The sequence below is a fragment of the Theobroma umbraticum genome, unplaced genomic scaffold (genome assembly GCF_002168275.2).
Source record: "Theobroma umbraticum cultivar Fairchild unplaced genomic scaffold, ASM216827v3 scaffold_67.0, whole genome shotgun sequence".
Lineage (NCBI taxonomy): Eukaryota > Viridiplantae > Streptophyta > Magnoliopsida > Malvales > Malvaceae > Theobroma > Theobroma umbraticum.
This window is the reverse complement of record NW_018397262.1, coordinates 439,095-457,968: the sequence shown is the minus strand read 5'-3', so window position 1 is coordinate 457,968 and position 18,874 is coordinate 439,095. Positions and strand designations below refer to the sequence as shown.

The 18,874-nt window shown below is 33.9% G+C and overlaps 4 protein-coding genes across 5 annotated transcripts; 3 read left to right on the top strand and 1 right to left on the bottom strand.

The window, feature by feature from the left end:
- The first annotated feature begins 792 nt into the window (after positions 1 to 792).
- On the top strand, positions 793 to 5,373 carry LOC110419440 (SNARE associated Golgi protein family). Its single transcript, XM_021432494.2, has 7 exons — positions 793 to 1,435; positions 2,470 to 2,522; positions 2,932 to 3,024; positions 3,115 to 3,338; positions 3,505 to 3,571; positions 4,396 to 4,500; positions 5,186 to 5,373. The coding sequence occupies exons 1-7, from the start codon at positions 976 to 978 to the stop codon at positions 5,207 to 5,209; spliced, it is 1,026 nt and encodes a 341-aa protein (XP_021288169.1). The 5' UTR covers positions 793 to 975; the 3' UTR covers positions 5,210 to 5,373.
- A 955-nt stretch (positions 5,374 to 6,328) lies between these two features.
- On the bottom strand, positions 6,329 to 8,369 carry LOC110419492 (uncharacterized). Its single transcript, XM_021432565.2, has 4 exons — positions 8,159 to 8,369; positions 8,013 to 8,066; positions 7,792 to 7,843; positions 6,329 to 6,678 (listed from the first exon to the last, which is right to left on the bottom strand). Exons 1-4 carry the CDS (start codon positions 8,221 to 8,223, stop codon positions 6,553 to 6,555), a joined length of 297 nt encoding a protein of 98 aa, XP_021288240.1. The 5' UTR covers positions 8,224 to 8,369; the 3' UTR covers positions 6,329 to 6,552.
- A 2,607-nt stretch (positions 8,370 to 10,976) lies between these two features.
- Positions 10,977 to 11,930, top strand: LOC110419569 (uncharacterized). The gene has a single exon (XM_021432665.2). The coding sequence runs from the start codon at positions 11,235 to 11,237 to the stop codon at positions 11,856 to 11,858; it is 624 nt and encodes a 207-aa protein (XP_021288340.1). The 5' UTR covers positions 10,977 to 11,234; the 3' UTR covers positions 11,859 to 11,930.
- Positions 11,931 to 12,723: 793 nt separating this feature from the next.
- Positions 12,724 to 14,922, top strand: LOC110419514 (LYR family of Fe/S cluster biogenesis protein). Of its 2 annotated transcripts, none has more exons than XM_021432598.2 (2): positions 12,724 to 12,889; positions 14,266 to 14,922. In XM_021432598.2, exon 2 carries the CDS (start codon positions 14,403 to 14,405, stop codon positions 14,697 to 14,699), a length of 297 nt encoding a protein of 98 aa, XP_021288273.1. In that variant the 5' UTR covers positions 12,724 to 12,889; positions 14,266 to 14,402; the 3' UTR covers positions 14,700 to 14,922. The 2 variants fall into 2 exon arrangements, with proteins under 2 accessions (XP_021288273.1, XP_021288274.1); XM_021432599.2 differs by having other exon boundaries at positions 12,736 to 12,798.
- The last annotated feature ends 3,952 nt before the right edge of the window (positions 14,923 to 18,874 follow it).

Sequence of the window (18,874 nt, the reverse complement as noted above, 5' to 3'; positions counted from 1 at the left end):
TGAGTTGAAATAGCTGAACATTTATTTCTATTTTCTCTATGGCGGGAAGGAGATATTGGGAGCTTAATTTGTCAAGATGTTTTAAGGGCATTTTGGTATAATTATGCTTATTTTTGGATAAAAACAAATAACTTTATATAGGTGGTCATTTTTGAAATCTCCTTATGAAGAAGACTATTTCTCATAATTTCTTTTAATGGGAAATTTTGAACAAACTAAAATACTTTTTTTTCTTTATTAATTTAAAAAATTATTAATATATTTTAAAAAATAAAAAAATAGAGAGCATCGATTAGTGCTCCCAACTCACCAAGAAATGAGAGCATGGTGCTCCCAAATGAGAAATTTTTTTTAATTTATAAAAAATAATTAAATTATATAATAATAAATATAAAATTAATTAAAAATAAAATTATCTTTTTACTCTTATCACATTATCAAGTTTATAGAAATATTAACAATTGATTATCAGAATTGAAGAAAAATTATTTTTTAAAATAGAGTATTTATTTTAAAAATTAATAAATTTTTATATAATTTTCATCTAAATTTAAAAAATAAAAATATTTTATCCTAAAAAATATAAGATAACAACCCTATATTAATCGGTTACATTAATATTAGCATGTTGCATCATCTACCATTATAAGATAAATTAAAGGTAAAAACAAATGCATAGCAAAGAAGAAAATGTGGAAAAGAATGGCTCAAAACAATTTCCTGTTAAGCAGAAAGACGTGGCACAATGTGAGGCAGAAAGGAAGTACATAACCCAATGAGCCACACCTTTTCTTATCAACCGAATAACCCCTGGACACCGAAAAAGCTACGCCCACAAACGACCACAACTCCAAGAATGCATGGCAGTCTCTCCACAGCAACACCAACAGCAACGGCAGCAGCTTAAGGAAGCAGCTACTTGTGTTGGGTTGCGTTGTGTTTCCTGTTATCCTACGCCCTCACTCTCTCCTTAAAATGCGCACCCTCCTTACCTTAGGGCCACCATGCCTGTCGTCTTCTTCTTCCTCCTCTTCTCTTCCAATCACTTATAATTGCCATTCCTCTCCTTCTTCTTGTTCTTCTTCCAACTCTTTTCTCTATAGCTTTAGACCCAACAAGCGTTTCCATTATCTCAAGCCATGTTCTTCCCTCAGGCAAACAAAGAAGCAGCAGTCTCTTCAGAAGAGTCCGCCTAGTGCTCCACAGAGTCTGAGGTGGTTCCTCAACCCCAAAGGTGATGATGATGAGAAGGTCAAAGTGGATTCTGATGCTGATGGTAATGGTGAAGGAGGGATTGAAGGGGGCTCTGCACTTAAAGGCACCCTTTTGGCTGGAGTTTTACTTTTTGGTGTTGTTGGTGGATTAGGTACTGTTGGGTTTATCTACAAGGACCAGATCAATGCCTTCCTTAACCAGTTTTCCACTTTCATTGAAGGTAATTTCTAAACGAATTTCAGACCTTTTTTCAGAATTCAGTTGAATTTTGTCTTGCTTTTATTAATAGGGTTATTTTATGTGAAATGGTGATTCTTTATTCATTTAGTATTGGAAATTGGATTCTTTTATTTTGATAATTAGACAACGAATTAAGGTTTCATGTACATTTGCGAATATAGTATGCTTTAGCTTGGAGTTTTAGGTTTTCTGATTGATTTGGTATTAAATTTGGGGTTTCATTAAAGGAATTTCCTTTAAGTTTAGGATGATGCGACAGAAAGAATATACTTGGCATTGCTGAAATAGCTTAGGATCAAGTCTCTTACAAGTAACCTCATCCTTTCCTCTTCGCCCATCTTCAGACAACTTCAACCAAAAACAGAAATTATCTTTTGGTTTTATTTTCTTTTCTTTTCTCTTATGTGTGTACTTGTTTCGTTGGTTTACAGAATGTTGTCAACATAAGGCTTTGGCCCCTTGCTATGCCTAGTCCTGCAAATCTTCTCTCTATTCCTGACGGAAGGACATTTGCTGTTTTATCTTTATTGAATCACTTGTTTATGTGTTGACCTTCTCTACTTATAGTGCACTAAGTGGTTTTGGGGTGACCTAGATTACAGTAATCAAGAAAAGAAATATTTTTGGTTTTTCAACAGTTGCTTGCAGGGGATAAAGTTCATTTTTCCCTACAATGGAGAGACTTGTCTTCTTGACCAAGTGGTTTAGTAATGAGTAAAGATGATTATATTTTTACATGTAGTTGCTACCCAGAAATGAAACTTTAACACTTTAATTCATGTGATGCTAAAACATATTTGTTTTTGACTTTGATGTTTCTCTGCATTGTGGGAAATTCTTTGATTGGCATATTGTGCTGACAAAGTCTTATAATTTGATTTAGCCTTTTCTGGAAGTAATTTCAGATTGACTAGTACAATGTGCTGTTAATTGGGAATTTCATGTTTGCTTTTTTTTCCCCTTTTAAGTACAGACTCTGTCATTTTAATGCTATATATTTCTTTCAATGAACAGGTTATGGCCCTGCTGGATATGCTTTGTTTGTAGCAGTTTATGCAGGGTTGGAAGTAAGCATCTGTTTTCTTTCTTGAGTTTTTGTGCTTTGCTTCTTTCATTCAGTTCTATTTCAAGCCCATGGCTTTGTTACTTTGTTTTCTAGATTTTCATGCAAGCTAATGATGGGTTCATGTCTCATCAGAAGTAATAAACTTGAAAATTCGGATGTTTCACTTTTCTTGCTTAAGAGTCATATTATCCCCTGATATGTGCATGGTTTTCAAATGAAATCTTTTCTTTTTTTGCCTCTCTGCTGTCATGGGCTATTCTTTCTGAACTTCTATACCTTCCATATTGTTCAAACTACCCAATAGCTGGAAAAGTTCTCAGTGGAATATATGCTTTCTGTCCAAATGTTTAAGACCGGTATGCTTCTGTATCTTTGCTAAAAGCACTGTTGTCTTTTTTATTGTGTTGTAGGTCCTTGCAATTCCTGCCATTCCATTGACTATGTCAGCTGGTCTTCTTTTTGGCTCTGTTATTGGCACCATTATAGTCTCTATCAGTGGAACAGTGAGTATATTCTTTTCCAAACATAAAAGAGCTTAGAATGACAATTGTGTGCACCGAAATTTTCTCATTAATATACTTTAACATTTTTAGGTGGCAGCAAGTGTTGCCTTTCTAATTGCTAGATATTTTGCTCGTGAGCGTATTCTTAAACTGGTTGAAGGGAACAAAAAGTTCCTTGCAATTGACAAAGCAATTGGAGAAAATGGCTTCAGAGTAGTGACCCTCCTTCGATTGAGCCCTTTGCTCCCATTTTCACTGGGGAATTATCTCTATGGATTGACATCTGTAAAGTTTGTGCCATATGTGTTGGGAAGGTTTGCTTCTTCTTCCAATTGTCATGACCTCATGCTTTGTTCTTTTTTGAGATAATAAGGTCTTCTTACTCTTGATGTTGGTGTGATGTTTAAATGTTATCGGAGAGACTCTTTTAACTTTGCTTTCAACATTTGTATTCAAATTGAACCAATAATTGTCATGCAGTTGGTTAGGGATGCTTCCAGGAACATGGGCTTATGTCAGTGCTGGTGCATTTGGCCGAGCAATTATTGTAAGTTTTTCATTTATCTTTAATTTTGTATTGCTTTTGAATTATCTAAAATTCTCCATGATCAGCATTTAGTCATTTAACTTCAAAACTCCTTATCTGGGTCCAAGCACTTTTTTTTTTATAAGCCATAAGGGGACACCAAAATGATCAGAAGTATGGCATTTCGCCTATACCCTGTATAAATATTCTGCTCCCCTCATACAAAAGCACCCGACTACGTCCATATACAGAAGTCATCCTGTACAGTCCCATCCAAGACATCAAACCATTCAGAACAGCCCTTCCTTTTCATAAGAATTTGAGACCAACAGCCTTTTCCAGAGGTGCAGCATCTTTGATCTGAGTCCAAGCACATGCTTTTTCTTTTTCTTTTTAATTTCTCATGCTTCTTGTGTTACCCTCTTAACATTATTGACATAACGTTCACATGCACAAATGTATCCTTTGTTATAATTATCTTAACTAAGTTGCCTGACCCAAATGATAACTACTACTAATACTAAAGCCTAACTTTGCTGCTTCCTAGCATATAATGGTTCTTTCCTAGGTCATTAGAAGTATTGGTTTCTTTGTCTGCCTAAGCTTCAAGGAAGAATATCAATTTTTTTAGAACAAGTTGAAACAGTTTTCAGCCAGGAATTAGGTATTCTCGTTCATGGAGTTCTTCAGTAGAGCAACTGGAATAGTTGTATACTGCTCAACACATCTACTAAGCAATAATCTGAAACTAATCAATATCAGATACATGAAGAGTATCTTGCAATTGCCTGAGCTATGTTTCATATGATTAATTATTTTTTTTTCTCCATTGGGAAAATTTTCAGCAAGAAGAATCAGATTTTGCATTTGGAGGAAATGGTATATTAACACTTGGACTTGGGCTGTTGGCCACTGCGATAGCGGCAGCTTATGTGACGCAGCTTGCAAAGGTAATTTAGTTTGTTTAGCCTTTTGCTGTGGCCCTACTTGTCTCACAGCACTTAGTTTGAGGATTTATGTATTGCATTCGCATATGTTCGTAATAGGTATAATACTTAAAAGAAGCTTCTAAACTATTCAGTAAAATTCAAATAAGTTTTTGTTCTTTTATTACATTCAATCAAGTCTTTATGTTTTAATTTCAGTCAAATAAGTTCTTTTGCCTAATGATTGACTAGTTGTTGATAATTAAAATGTCACTTGTTATTATATGTCACATGACACTGATGTAACATGTTGACATGTGATAATAAAAGATAATGTGGCATGTTGATGTGATATAATGACATGACTATGTGATTTTTTTGCTCTCCACGTCAGCCACACATGGACAAAAAATGATATAGTGACATTTTGATTAAGTATAATTAGTCAACTCTTAATAATAAGAGCTTATTTAACCTCAAAATAAAAAATAAAGAGACTTGATTGAATGGAATAGAAGAGTTTTTTCGAGCATTATGCTTTCATAATTGATCTAGCAACTTCATTGCAATTCCAGATAGTGTTGGGCATTGTTTGGATTGGTGGTGTGGTTGTTGGCATTTGGATCGAATCTTGTTCTGCAGTCTTCAATTTTTCATGTGTTTATCATCTGATATAGTTACGATTTCTCTTGCCTTGATTGTGATGCAGGACGCGGTAAAAGATATCGAGTAAAAATGAAGGATCAAGTTAGTAAAAGTAAAGTTGAAAATTGTAAAATTGATGACCGCAAATCTAAGCATGTAAATCGAATTCAAATGTATAATTGAACCCAATCTAATAGAATGATCCCCATTTTACCTCAAAGTTTATGTATCCTCATTTGTTATTTTATATAACCATTAGCAATAGCTTTCTTTAATTGATCTTTTTCTTATATTAAATCTCCAAAGATGTGTATATGTTATGTATTCACATCCGTAAGGATGAGATGAGTTTTCACTGTAACAAATAGTATTAGAATTTATTCATCTTTTCATTGGTGTAAAACTCTCATTAAAACTATAATGGACGAGATTGTTCGAAATTTAACTAAGTGTGAAGTTTTTATTCGGAATAAGATTCAAGGATAAATTTTTACTTGTTCGTATTGACTTATTTTGTAATATTTAAGTTTGATATGTTGTCATATATTGATGTTTAAAGATGAAAATATATTTATTTCTATCTCTTTATTTGGTGTTTGATTATATTCTCCAAAGAAAACATCCATGTCTTCTTTAAGTAATAATCATGCACCGAATTATGATTTCAATTTCAAAACAAATATTGTCGAGGTAGTCAAGAGCTACCCAACCAATAACATGCGAGTATCGTAAAAATTATTTCGTTAATGTGAATGATATATTTGCATCAATTTCGTTACTTTCTTTGCAAGAAATGTAAATCTTAATACACTTTCTTGCATTTGTTATGATAAATATCAAAAGACAGTTCAATGATCCTTAGAGGCGAACAAGACTCCCCGTATTGCACCCAAAGCTCATTCTTACTTAACTAGGAAAAAGATTTCAATTTAAAACCTGACATTCGAATAGGATCAAAAGACCTACAGCAATCAACCCCAGCTTTCTTATCTTCTCAACATTCTGCCCTTAAGTTTTATGTAGTCGAAAGGAAAGATTCATGGATCCTCCCTTGCAAACCAGAATGCATCAGAATATCAGACATGAATTTTAATAAAAGGAAATTAAAAAAGTAACCCCTAAGGTTATCATATCACAAGTCGCATCTTATTAGAGGGAACATCAGAGATACCAGGACCTCTTCAATCAGCACTCAGCGACATGCATGAACAAACAAGATAACACTGGACTAACTATTAAAATCACCCTAGTAGTATACAAACCATATTAGTTATGTAGTAGTTTCATGATCTCTTCTTCACACATCAAAGTTCATGCACACGCAATCATTTGATGTGGAGTAGACATTTTACAATTATGCACACAACATGCAGATGCAAAGAACTGCTGGCAGAGTGATAGGGATTTTCCAATTGGGATGAGGCAATCGATTTATGGTTTTTGTATAGAATTTGTGACCCTTTGTAGCTGATCTCTGAGGTTAGCTTCTAGCTCTTGTGGGGAGAGCAGGTTTGGCTTTTCTAAGACTTTCACAACAGAGCTTGCTGCAAGATTGATCTGCAAGAAACAAAAGACCAAAGGATAACTACAAAGAAAAGGCTACTTGATATCATAATATTTAAATTAGTTATTTAGAACAATTAACTGAAATGCTCCCAATTGAAAAATAAAAATAAAGCAAAAATCTTGCACTCCATAAAAAATATATGCAGCAGAGATTGATCAACTCACAACTAAGATTCTACAGTCAATTTTTAGATGGGTGCATCATGCTGCCAAGTAGACTTGAGGCTGTTAAAAAGAATATGGTTTCAGGAAACAAAAAAAAGTGCAGATCAAAAAGTTTATGTCAGGCTTTGCATGCTAGCCAGTGGTTTATATATCAAAGAAGTTAAGGTAATCATCACTGATAATAAAGGAGGAAAATAAAGTAATAACAAACTTAGAAGATGAATTGAACCAAACAAATCAGAACAAGTTTAAATCCATTAGTCAGTTAAAAGTCTTTTTTTTTTTATTTGTTCATTGTTATGTTTAGTCTTAATTAAATCTCTAGCATAATTTGGTAATTTACACAAAAGCCAGAGTAGGTGGTTTAATTTTCGTTTGGCAGATGCATAACCGTTACTTACCTGCTCTATGAATAGCACCTTACAAGAATAGCTTTATTCTTATTTACTCTTTCTCTCTTCTATGATCTATTCCTTCCAAGTTCTGCTTCTATTCTTAAAATTTCTTTCTAAGCATAACTTCAGTTCTTACTCAGAATCACTAGGCAATATCCGGGCTATGTTCATTTTCCATTTTCCTCTTTCAAGTGGGGAGTGAATATCGGTCAGGCCAAGTCTTGTTAATTTATCTAACATGATGAAGCAGCAGAGCCCAAAGCCTCATAAGGTTTGACTAACATGAATAACAGTCTAGGGGTGAAAGCACCTATCTTCAAGCAAGGGGATTGTAAGTGTAATTTCAGGGGTATTCCTGGAAACAACCTGCAAACATGTTCATGTAACTAAGGACCTGATTATTACTTAAAAAGTTGCTTACTTGGTAACTTGGTTGAGACATTGTTATTGTGGTTGGTTTAAAAGGATCATTAAAATGTACGCATAATACCTTAAACAACCCCTAAACTAGTCAGGGCAAACAGAATGAAGAATTACACCATACCGAATTTGAAGCTGTCTTCAACAAAGCTTTTGCTAGAGGCACTATGCAAAACCTTTTGAAATCAAGCAAAAAAGAAGCAAAATTAATTAATAACACAACAGAATTATGAAGCCAATGCGATGCGAGTTCATGAGAATATCCCATACTTCAATTTCCTACAAATCATTTTGTTCATTATTTTCAGCAAACAAAACAGAGGAGAGCCAAACGAAAAAGCTTACATTCCTCGGCCACCGGCTAGAGCTTCTTCCGATGGGTCTTTCCATTCATCAAACCTGCATTCAATTTAAACCAACGATGTAATTAAAAGCCAACCCAGAGAAAGATATGTGCAGGAAAAGACAGAAGATAATAGACAAAGACTTACACCCAACCGTAACGCCGGTCGAATAAGAGGCGTTTGGAAGATGGTTTGCTGTTTGCTGTTTCCATTTCAGATTCAGTCGCAGGATTTTAAGAACTCAACCACCTATGGGGAAAACGATGCTAAGATTCTCTCTTGGATGGTTTAAAGCCCAAACCGCACACCGAGAGGCAAGGTTTCTAGCGCAAACTCATCGCCAACTTTCGTTTTTTCTTTTTTTTATAATGCTCAAATAAATCTCTAAATCATTTAAATAAATTTAAATAAATTTTTATATTTTTATTATATTTAATTAAATTTATTTTTTTTATTTTAAGTCAAATAAGTTTTTATGCCTATTAATTGATTAATTGTAATTAATCAAAATTCATTTATTATCATATATTCATATGATATTGATATGACATTGATATAAAAAGTAAAAAATATTATATGATCATGTTATCATGTTAAATTAATATATCACGTCATTATTAATTATGATATATTAATATATCACGTCAACATCATGTAGTAGAACATGATAAATAATATTTTGATTAAATCAATCATTAGTCGTAAGAACTTGTTTGACTCAAAATGAAAGTACAATGATTTATTTAGATCAAAATAAAAGTATAAAGATTTGATTGAATACAATAAAAGTATAAATGTTTATTTTATTTGAATTTTTCTTAATATTTTAAAAAAAATTTAGATATTATGCTTTTTTTTCTCTTACACTTATGTGGCATTACAACATAACCATGTAACGTTTTCACCTTCCGCGTCAATGATAGTGTTATATTAGCACACATGAGAATAGAGATGTAACATGTTATAATGGATGGCGATATGGCAATACTTATGCGGCATTATGATATGACTATGTAACATTTTCATCTTTCATAGCAATATCATATTAGCGATACGTGAGAATGGGGATGTAAATAAGTTGTTATTATATAGATATCCATGAGTACCCTATAATATATGGTTCAAGTACTCTATATTCAGTTATGGGTTGGATTTAGATAATATTTTTAATAATCGACTTGGGTTTGAATAAGTTTCGAATATCACTCTTAAGATACCTTCAACCTAAATCTGATTATTTATACATGATTTGGATTATATTTTTAATACCTGATTTGAGTTCAAATAGATTTCAAGTATTGCTCTTAAGATACCTTAAACTTGAATCTGAATATACATATATATATTAATAGTTTTTTTTCTTAGTATATATATTAATATTATATATAATGTTTTAAAAATTTGTTATTGATAATTTTCAAACTTTTTATCCCTTTTTACTTTCAACACAACCTTTGTCATCTTAACTAACTTCTTTTTCTGGTAATCTAATAAATATAAAATATATTTTTTGTATAGTTTTTAATTATTTAATCTAAGTATTTAACGGATTCGGGAAATTAGTGGATAATGTTATATTATTAGGGTTCGATTTTGAATAATGTTTTACGATTTTATTTGAATTTTAATAGGATTCAAATACCTTTTTAATCAAACAGATTGAAAGTAAGATCTTTAAAAAAATGAGTAGCTACCCATTTACATCCTTGCATGAGAATAATATGGCTAAATATTCAAATTGAGACTAAACATTTGGATACTTTTTCAATTAAGAACTAAATATTTCAATTGTAACAATTAAGAGTCAAATATTTTCGATTTCTAAGTTGGCAGGTGGATAAAGCATATATCACACATAATAGAAAATTACGTAAACTGATATGATTACAATGAACTCGATCGAACTTATAAAAATTTAGTTGTTACATGTCATGTTCGAAAATACACTTATAACACGTCATATTAAAAATTTAATTATTACATGTCATATTGAACATTTTGTTATTACATGTTACGTTGAAGATTTAATTGTTACACGTTATATTAAAAAATATAATTATTACATGTCATGATGAAAAAGTTGTTATATATAACACTATAATTTGAACCTCTTTGACTTAAAAAGAAAAATTTTTTGACAGACAAACTTGATAGTCCCCTTTATGCATGTGTTCTATACACGTCAGATACTTTTTACTTTAATATTTAATTTTAAAGAATCGAAAATATTTGATATTTAATTATTACAATCGAAACATTTAATTTTAAATTGATAAAAATATAAAAAAATTTTATTTCAAATTAAGTATTTAATAAAATAATAAAATAACAAGTGATACACATAATATATATATATATGTATTATTGATTTAAAAACTAACCAACCCTAAATCACTTTTTACTTTTTGTTTCCCTATTTGCAGAAGATAACTGTCATCTCTTTCGTTTTCAGTTTTATCCGGATGACAAGCTGGTGATGCCTAATGTGGCATTCTATCATTGGTTGCCTGGGAACCGTCTAGTTTTCAAAATTCTTAACAGATTGGATGCCTAATGTGGCATTCTATCATTGGTTGCTTGGGAACCGTCTAGTTTTCAAATTCTTAACAGATTGGGGTATAAATAATTGCAAGTACAAGGAATCTTTAGACTCTAATATTCTGAATCGTGGTTGCAACGTGTACGGTTGAAAAATGAGCATATGCAGTCAAAAGCATCGATCTAAAAGGACTGACGCGATGGACTTTGCCTAGCTGTATTACGGGTCCTATATGGTCAGTGCCATTTTCGTTCTTCTCCACATATCCTGCTGACGCCCATGTTCCTGCATGACAAGTGTCCTCCTGTCATGTCCATTGTGTGACTAATGCCTGCGAAAGCAAACAAAGTAAGCTTAAACTTGAATTGTTGTTATAACAACAGGCATGGTCACATGAAGATCCCTCAAATCCTGCCACGACTTCAACTTCGTAAAACTTAGGTTGCACTTTGGAACATTGCTAGACCCACTTGTCATCTGCTCATAAGCTGTCATCTGTCAGCTGTCAAACAGGCAACTAATTAGTTTTCTTACTTGACAATCAAACAATCTTGCAACCAAGCTAATGGTATGGTTCTAGGGTAAATTTGCCTATAAACCTCAAAAACCTGTCCCTAACTTGCTTCACTCATTGCTAATTTGCCTTTGCTTGCTAGTTCAATATTTTGCCTTTTAATTGCAACAATGGAATGGTCTCCTCAAGATGCAATGAAAGCTTATCTGCAGACTCTTCATCTTGTAAGGGATCCTAACCCTGCTGAAACCGCAGGAGTCGTGGAACCTCAGTGCTTGGAGTTCATATCAGCCTTGGCAGCAGGAAAACGAGCTAAACTAATCGTGGAAATCACAACACAAGGCGTAACGCCATTGACGGTTGCACTCGGTGTGGCCGCAAAGCAGAGTGGAGGCCAACTTATTTGCATTCTTGTCGATGATGATGGTGATGAGGATGATCATCGCCAGGTCGATGCTGGGTCGACGACGACTGGCCTTGACCATGTGATAAAGTTGGTGCGTGGAATAAGTCCTTGCGAGATGCTCATGCAACTGAACAACATCGACTTTGCAGTAATCGACTGCAAGTTCCATGGTTACTTGAAACTGTTTAGAGAAGTTGACGTCAACCCAAGCGCCTCCACTGTAATAGTTCACAATCTTCATCGAACCAAAGCTGGAGTTTCATTTGCTCAAATTGTTAACAGAACCAAAGGAGTAGAATCTGTAACTCTGCCTGTAGGAGAAGGAATTGAGTTGACACGAATAGGCTTAGGATCCTCATCCACTGTTAAACGCGGTAGGAGACAATAGATTCCTTGTAACCTTCGAAAATTGAACCTTTTTAATGTGATTAATAGAAAACTTTTTTTTAATAAATATATATTGAATAAATTTTTATGTTTTTATTATTTTTTATCTAAGTTTTATAATTTTTTAATCAAATAAAATTTTATAATTAATGATTAATTATTTATTATTAATAAAAAAGATGACATATAATACACTATGTGATTTGTTGATATATTATAATAATAATCACATGACATGTTGATAAGATATGATAATATGATCATATGATATTTTTACCTTTCACGTCAGTATTATGTCAACACTAAAGTGACATTACGTAAGAATAAATTATTAAATAATATCTTAATTAATGTAAATTAATCAATTATTAGACTTATAATTATATTTAATTCAAAATAAAAATATAAAAATTTAATTGAATAAAATAAAAAATAAAAATTTATTTAAAATTTTTAATAATTCAAGTATTTTTACAAAAATTATACATTTTCTTTTTCAATATATCTTTTTAAAACATTATTAGAATATAAATTTCACATATTGCATTGAAAATGAAACTCATTGTTGGTGTAGAGTATTTAACCTCATCAATTTTAAGATAACTAACTTGTCATGTTAACATATTATAATAAATAATAATGTGGTATAATAATATAATTTCACGAAAATATGACATTTTCAATTTCATATTAATACTACGTTAATATCAATATCACTAGTAATATTTTGAATAATGATAATTAATTCATTATAAATTATAAAATATTTATTTAATTTAAAATAAAAATATAAAATATTTAATTAAATGTAATAAAAATAAAATTTTATTTAAATTATTTAAAACAATATGAATATTTTTCGAGCATTATACTGATGAAAAAAACTAAGCCACTCGTATTGCCGCCTCTTGTATTAAGATGCGTGATTAGTTCATTAACAGGTAAGTAGGGGACTTGGACATAAATGTATTTGTAATTAGTAATTCCAAGATTTGTTCTTAGCTCTGCACGACGCCCACTCTAATTTCCCAGGTATGCAATGCAGCGTATATTTCAATCATCTAAACTCCGGGTTTCTTTTAAATTTGGAACTGTTAAGCAAAACTAGCGTCTGGGTTCTTCTTTTTGGCTAATTTAGAGAAGTTCCAATTAACTGTTCTTGCTGCATATGTATATGCATTGGATCAGTTGGAGGATCGTGGTTAATTTCCAGTTGGTTTGATTTCGAATGCTATTTTTGGGTTGTGTAAAAAATGCCCACCATGTTTTCGATTAAAGCCTTCTATGAGATTTATGAATTTCATGATAAGTGTTTCTTAGCTGATTATGATTATGCGTAAGAGGTAGAATTAATATTTTTAAGAGATAGTGGAAAAATGGTGCATGAAACTTGGGACTGCATTCATGGTTTTTCCTGTTCTGAAAGTAATGCCAATGCTAGATGGAACCATCTTCTGATGTTGTTGTTTCTTACTTGAGTCACTCATATTTATATGATTTTGGGTTCTTCTGTTGGTTGTTTTCCTACTTAATTAGTCACTAATCTATTGGAACAGTGTTTCTTTCATCTATTAGCAGCCCACTTATCTATTACATGTGCTACATATATATATTGGATGCTTTGGAGAATCATGGTTAATTTCGAGTAGGTTTGATTTTGAATGCTATTTTGGATGCTCACCATGTTTTTGACTAAAACCTTCTTTGTATTTACTCCCCATTTTTTGATTTAAGAGGTAGAATTAATGTTTTGAGAGATAGTGGAGAAAAACTTGGGACTGCATGCATGGTTTTTCCTGTTCTGAAAGTAATTCCAATGCTATATGGATCCATCTTCTGATGTTGTTGTTTCTTAAGACAATTAACATGTCATGTATCATATTTATGTGGTTTTGTGTTCTTCTGTTGGTTGTTTTCCTACTTAATCAGTCACTAATCTATTGGAACAGTGTTCCTTTCATCTCATGGCAGTGCATTTATCTATTAGATGTGTTGACAATTTAACCTTTCCTTTGCTACCTGTAGAAGAAGTATCCATTTTTTTGAGTTTGTATTCACAGTGTTACATCCCTTTTATATGCATTTTATAAACTAAGCTACTTATGATAGAAACCTTATCAATTTTGGCTGCACGGGGCCATGCATGGTGTTTTGGCATTGACAGTGTAATTACCTGACAGCTTCAATTGCCACATTCCTTGAGCACTCCATTTAATGCTGGTGGCTGTTCATGGTTCCCTTTGCCAACTTGCTTGCTGTGCTTATTAGTCTGCATTTGTTTTTCTCCTCTGTGATAACTTATTGCTTTGGAATGGCTTGTCGAATCTAAAATTATTGGGTTTCGATAACTTATTAAGCTGGTAATCTTATTAAGATAAATTGATGGCGATTAATGTTATTTTTTCTAGGTATGCTTCTTGTTTGTATCCCTGCTCTATTTGGTAGAACAGTTGGTATTGGCTTGGGGCACAGTCCATTCTGTTCTGAACACATCCAGGGCAGATTTTAGAGAGACATCTGTGGGGTAATTCGTCTAGAAGATGCAATGGGTGCTTCGAAAGGGCAAAAACTTTCTGGGTTGCAGAAGCAAGTGCTTAGTCTATACAGAGGATTTCTACGAGCAGCTCGTTCCAAGCCTACTGAAGATCGATGCCAGATTGAATCAATTGTCACTGCTGAGTTCCGCCGCAATTCTAAGCAAGTAGATCGCAAAAATTTCCTCTACATTGAGTACTTGCTTCGACGTGGTAAGAAGCAACTTGATCAGCTAAAGAGTCCTGATACTATGGGGTTGTCATCTTTGAACGTCAGTTCCTCTCAAAAGCAGAATGCTAAGACTTGAACTTAATATGTATTTGTTATCATATTTTTCTGGCAAAAGTTTTTATTTGATCATTCTTTAATTGACTGTCAGAGAAAAAGGAACAGCATTACACCAATATTGATGTTTTTAACATATTGGATCTCTTGCTACTGTCTTGCATTCAATACTGACCAGGGAAAAGCTGTAATTTGAGAGTAATAAGAATGTTCCCTTGATATAATGCAAGGGGTTATTGTGATTTTCCATATTCTGCTGCTGTTTCAGGTCACTTCTTCTGTTCAGTTTCTTTATTTGCCTAACCTCTTGGATACCAAGATTGAGTAAGATACCTATCGATCTATAGTTCATTATTGTTTGAGAAGGGGTCTTATGGTGTTCAGATGCAGCCTTCCGGTAGATTAGTTGATGGATTGGTGAAATTCTAGGTTGATGAGCGGTATGTTATATCTTGATGGTAGAAAAGACTCTATGAAAAATAGTTCCTTTTATATGATGGGCAGGATGCTGCCCATTAATTGTTCTAGGTGAATTTGAAAAGGGTGGAAAAACTTTGTATTGACAAAGGAAAGGGTAATTTTATGACATTGAACCCTCACATTATCCTTGGCAACGTCTAAGAATGATCAAGCATGTAGTTTGTAGTATGAACTAGTGAGTGAAGCTAAGAACAAAATTGATATTTCAAAGCCAGAGATGACATATTCACCATAATATAAATGCCACGCAGAGCTAAATTAGAGTGCAGAATGGCGGTGCCACTTATGGATGAAATCAAACATGCTTTGGGCCTTTGTGTGCGAGTCTTTTTATATGAATCAAAAGCATATCTTAGATGAATGTAGGAGTATAAACAGGCTATTCCAATATTGTAGAATCATCCAAAATGAAAGTAGGAGTATAAACTGGAACTCTTTGTTGTATGTTTAAATCACTTTCTTCTAGATATTCTGTTGCAACTATTAATGAAGCCACTCATTGCATGTGCCAGATTCCAAGTAACACTATAGCCAACCCCAATTCTACTCAGCTGCCTAACATTTACTTTCATTCCTCAAAAACACATGATAAAACCACCCTCAATAAAGAACAACAAGATCATAACCCATAAAAGCAATAATCAAAATTTAAGTTACATTCACACCTCAACAGGTGTCAAACATGAAGTTCCAACTCCACAAACATCAGAAAAGTTCCCAAGGCTAATTTCATAGAAAGAAAAACCAAAATTTACCAAGAATTTCAAAGTTTTCTCATCCATCATGCTGACATATTTCCTCACATAAAATCCCAATTCAACTGTCTCCCAAAAGAAACAAAATTCATAATCTTGTACCTCGAAAAGACAGGTTTGGTCTTATAGGTTCCAGACTGAAGATAAGTCAGCTTTGATTCATATAGCAAGGAACTGGCTTAAAAAAAAAGTGCCAGCAGACAAAACCATGTCATTATACACAGAACCTCCACAAGAAATGAACAGCTCACTCCAAATTTTACCTGCAACCTGTACAACAAATCCTAGTAAGAGTAAGAAACACAACCTGTAGGCTGTAGGTATGTTTCCTTCTCTTGATCTTGCACCCACTCTGCATATTACCCAAATAAACAACCACCCAAGATTCCTGTAACTGACTCTCCTAGCTTCTCTAGGCTTGGAGATCCCTTCAAAGGTTGCAATTCTATGAAACACTTCACTTGCCACTTCCTAAAAGCTACAGTTCTTTTTCTCTCTGTCTCCAACTGTCAGACATTCATTTGCAATGCCCGAACCCTCCTTCTTCATTTCCTTCTTCCCCTTCTCCAGACCTGTCTTGATACTTGGGCCATCAAAGTTTTCTCCACTCTGGGCTTCCATCCCCTATGTCACCTCATCTATTTCATTCCCAATGCCTACATTCTGCTGCAGATTACCATTTTTATTGATTGCACCTTTCTCTCCTACTGGTTTCTTTTTCATATTCTGTCTACAGAGCCGATCTCCACAATCTTTGTCCATCATGTCACTCTTTTTTTCCTTTCTCTGCTCCACTGACAGTAGCAGTAGCATGACTCTCTGTCCGATGCTTGGGTCGAATTTGGAAAAACCATGCACGTGTTTCCTGCTTCTCTCCTCCACACCGCCATTGCTTCGTTACTTTCATCCGACACACGCCATCACAGCTTCCTACAAGGAATATTATGCTAATCACCTTCCTCATGAAGGTCTGCACTCCCCTTATGACTTCTTTGAACATGAGTTATGACTTGTTAGCCTCCTGCCTCTGGATTCTATCATCAATACTCAACTATTCCCAATAAATTGCAGCGAGGCTAGCTACGAAACTATCACAACTCCACATATTTCCTTGCAACAGAATTATACCAAATTGGAGCTTTAAAATGCCTCTTCATTTTCTCTACTGAAACCCGAAAACTCCCTTTCTTCTTCACATTTTCAGAAATCCCCTAATCCTTTCAAACCCTAACCTTCATCCTCCTCCGTAACGTTCACTACCCACTTGTTTTTCCTTCAATTTCTCTTCAAATTTGTTGATTTCTCTCACTAAAGTTCACTTTCTCACTCTAAAACCAGCAAATTGCTTCCATTTTCTGCACTCTTCCTCCAAACCAGAAATTTGGTGAAAACCTAGCCTCAAAATCGCACTTAGGATCAATCCTTTAGAACAAACCCCTAGTGTTTTCAAGGTTTTCACACTCCAACCATGGCTCCCAAGAAACAAAGAACAGAAGCCTCTGGTTTCCCTTCTCCTTGACGCGAGGAACCCACGTTTGGAAGGAATTTCAGCAGTCTCGCGCTTCAAAAACGCTACACATCAGATTTTGCTCATCGAGAAGTTCGACCGAGAAGGGTAATTGATTTTCAGTTCCTTGCCTCCTTGGATTTTCCATTCATTGGTGCCGTTAGGAAATTAGGATGGCTTGACTATCTTAGAATGAACAGAGGAGTCTAAAAAAACCTTGTTAGGGTGTTCTACAGCAATGCCACAAGCAAATCCCAAGATTTTGCGGATGAGAGTGAAATTGCTAACAGTGACGGGTTTACTACCTTTGTATTGGGCAAACAAATTGTTGTAGACCCTGCTTTCCTTAGGATTGTTTTAGGGTTGCCTACACATGGAAGAGATTGCATTGAGGAGAACTTAACTGAGCTAGAATTAGACAATGAAGTCTATCGTTTTCCTCCCACCATTGATACTCCTATCAACAATGTCACTCGTCTGTCCTTCCATGATAGGATTCTACACCTCATTGTGTCTTACACCTTGCGACCAAGGGGTAGTAACTACCCTTCCCTTGATAAAGAAGATGTGTGGTTCATCTACCACATTAAACATGGAAATTGAGTCAATTTAGTGAAACTCATCTTTGATGATAGGCTGAAAATTGTGGTTGGCTCTCACAAAACTCTTCTTTATGGAATGGTCATTAGTTCTATAATTGATTATCTAAACTTAGAAACTAGGTGTGACCATCTCATTCTAGAATCAAAGATGAGGTACATTGGGCCAGCTACAATAGGCAGATTAGGAAATGTCCAAAATAAAAAGGGTAGATGGGTTCAAAGGAAAATGGCTCAACAACAAGCCAATCCACAACCTAGTGACCAACCCTTTAATACTCAAAATGCCTTAAGAGTCTCTCATGGAAAAGATGGATGGCATCACATGTTACATGGGAGAAGTGGATGAAAGGTTGTCTAAAAGGATATTGGAACTTCAAACTACCCTTTCCCAAGTGAGCCCTCAACAAAATGAGATCATGCAACGTCAAGACGCCTTGGAACAGTTTCTTCGTCAACACTTTCCTTCATCATCTCCACCACATTAATCTTTACAGTTAGGTGCTCCACAAGGGATACATGACTTTTGATTTTCAATCTATCTCTTATCTTTTGTATTAAAACAATGGTTGGATATCTTTTGTAAATTATCTTTCATTTTCATAGCATGACATTTGACATTGGATGCATTAATGAGTAGACATTTCCATTAATGAGATTTGTCTATGTTCTTCGTTGGAAAATTCTCCTTGGATTACAATTGTCTTGCATAGTTGATTTTCAATCCATCTCCTATCTTTTGTATTCAAACGATGGTTGGATGTCTTTTGTAAACAATGATTGGAACAATTTCTGGGTCATATTCACCATATTATAAATGCCATGCAAGCTAAATTAGAGTGGAGAATGGTGGTGC

Bases quoted from the DNA above. Each gene is read 5' to 3' on its own strand.
- LOC110419514 (XM_021432598.2), top strand. From the start codon at position 14,403: ATGGGTGCTTCGAAAGGGCAAAAACTTTCTGGGTTGCAGAAGCAAGTG.
- LOC110419569 (XM_021432665.2), top strand. From the start codon at position 11,235: ATGGAATGGTCTCCTCAAGATGCAATGAAAGCTTATCTGCAGACTCTT.
- LOC110419492 (XM_021432565.2), bottom strand. From the start codon at position 8,223: ATGGAAACAGCAAACAGCAAACCATCTTCCAAACGCCTCTTATTCGAC. The intron at 8,067-8,158 runs GTAAGTCTTTGT...AATTGAATGCAG, and splicing joins GACCGGCGTTACGGTTGGGT to GTTTGATGAATGGAAAGACC. The intron at 7,844-8,012 runs GTAAGCTTTTTC...TGATTTCAAAAG, and splicing joins CTAGCCGGTGGCCGAGGAAT to GTTTTGCATAGTGCCTCTAG.
- LOC110419440 (XM_021432494.2), top strand. From the start codon at position 976: ATGCGCACCCTCCTTACCTTAGGGCCACCATGCCTGTCGTCTTCTTCT. The intron at 1,436-2,469 runs GTAATTTCTAAA...TTCAATGAACAG, and splicing joins GTTTTCCACTTTCATTGAAG to GTTATGGCCCTGCTGGATAT. The intron at 3,025-3,114 runs GTGAGTATATTC...TAACATTTTTAG, and splicing joins TAGTCTCTATCAGTGGAACA to GTGGCAGCAAGTGTTGCCTT.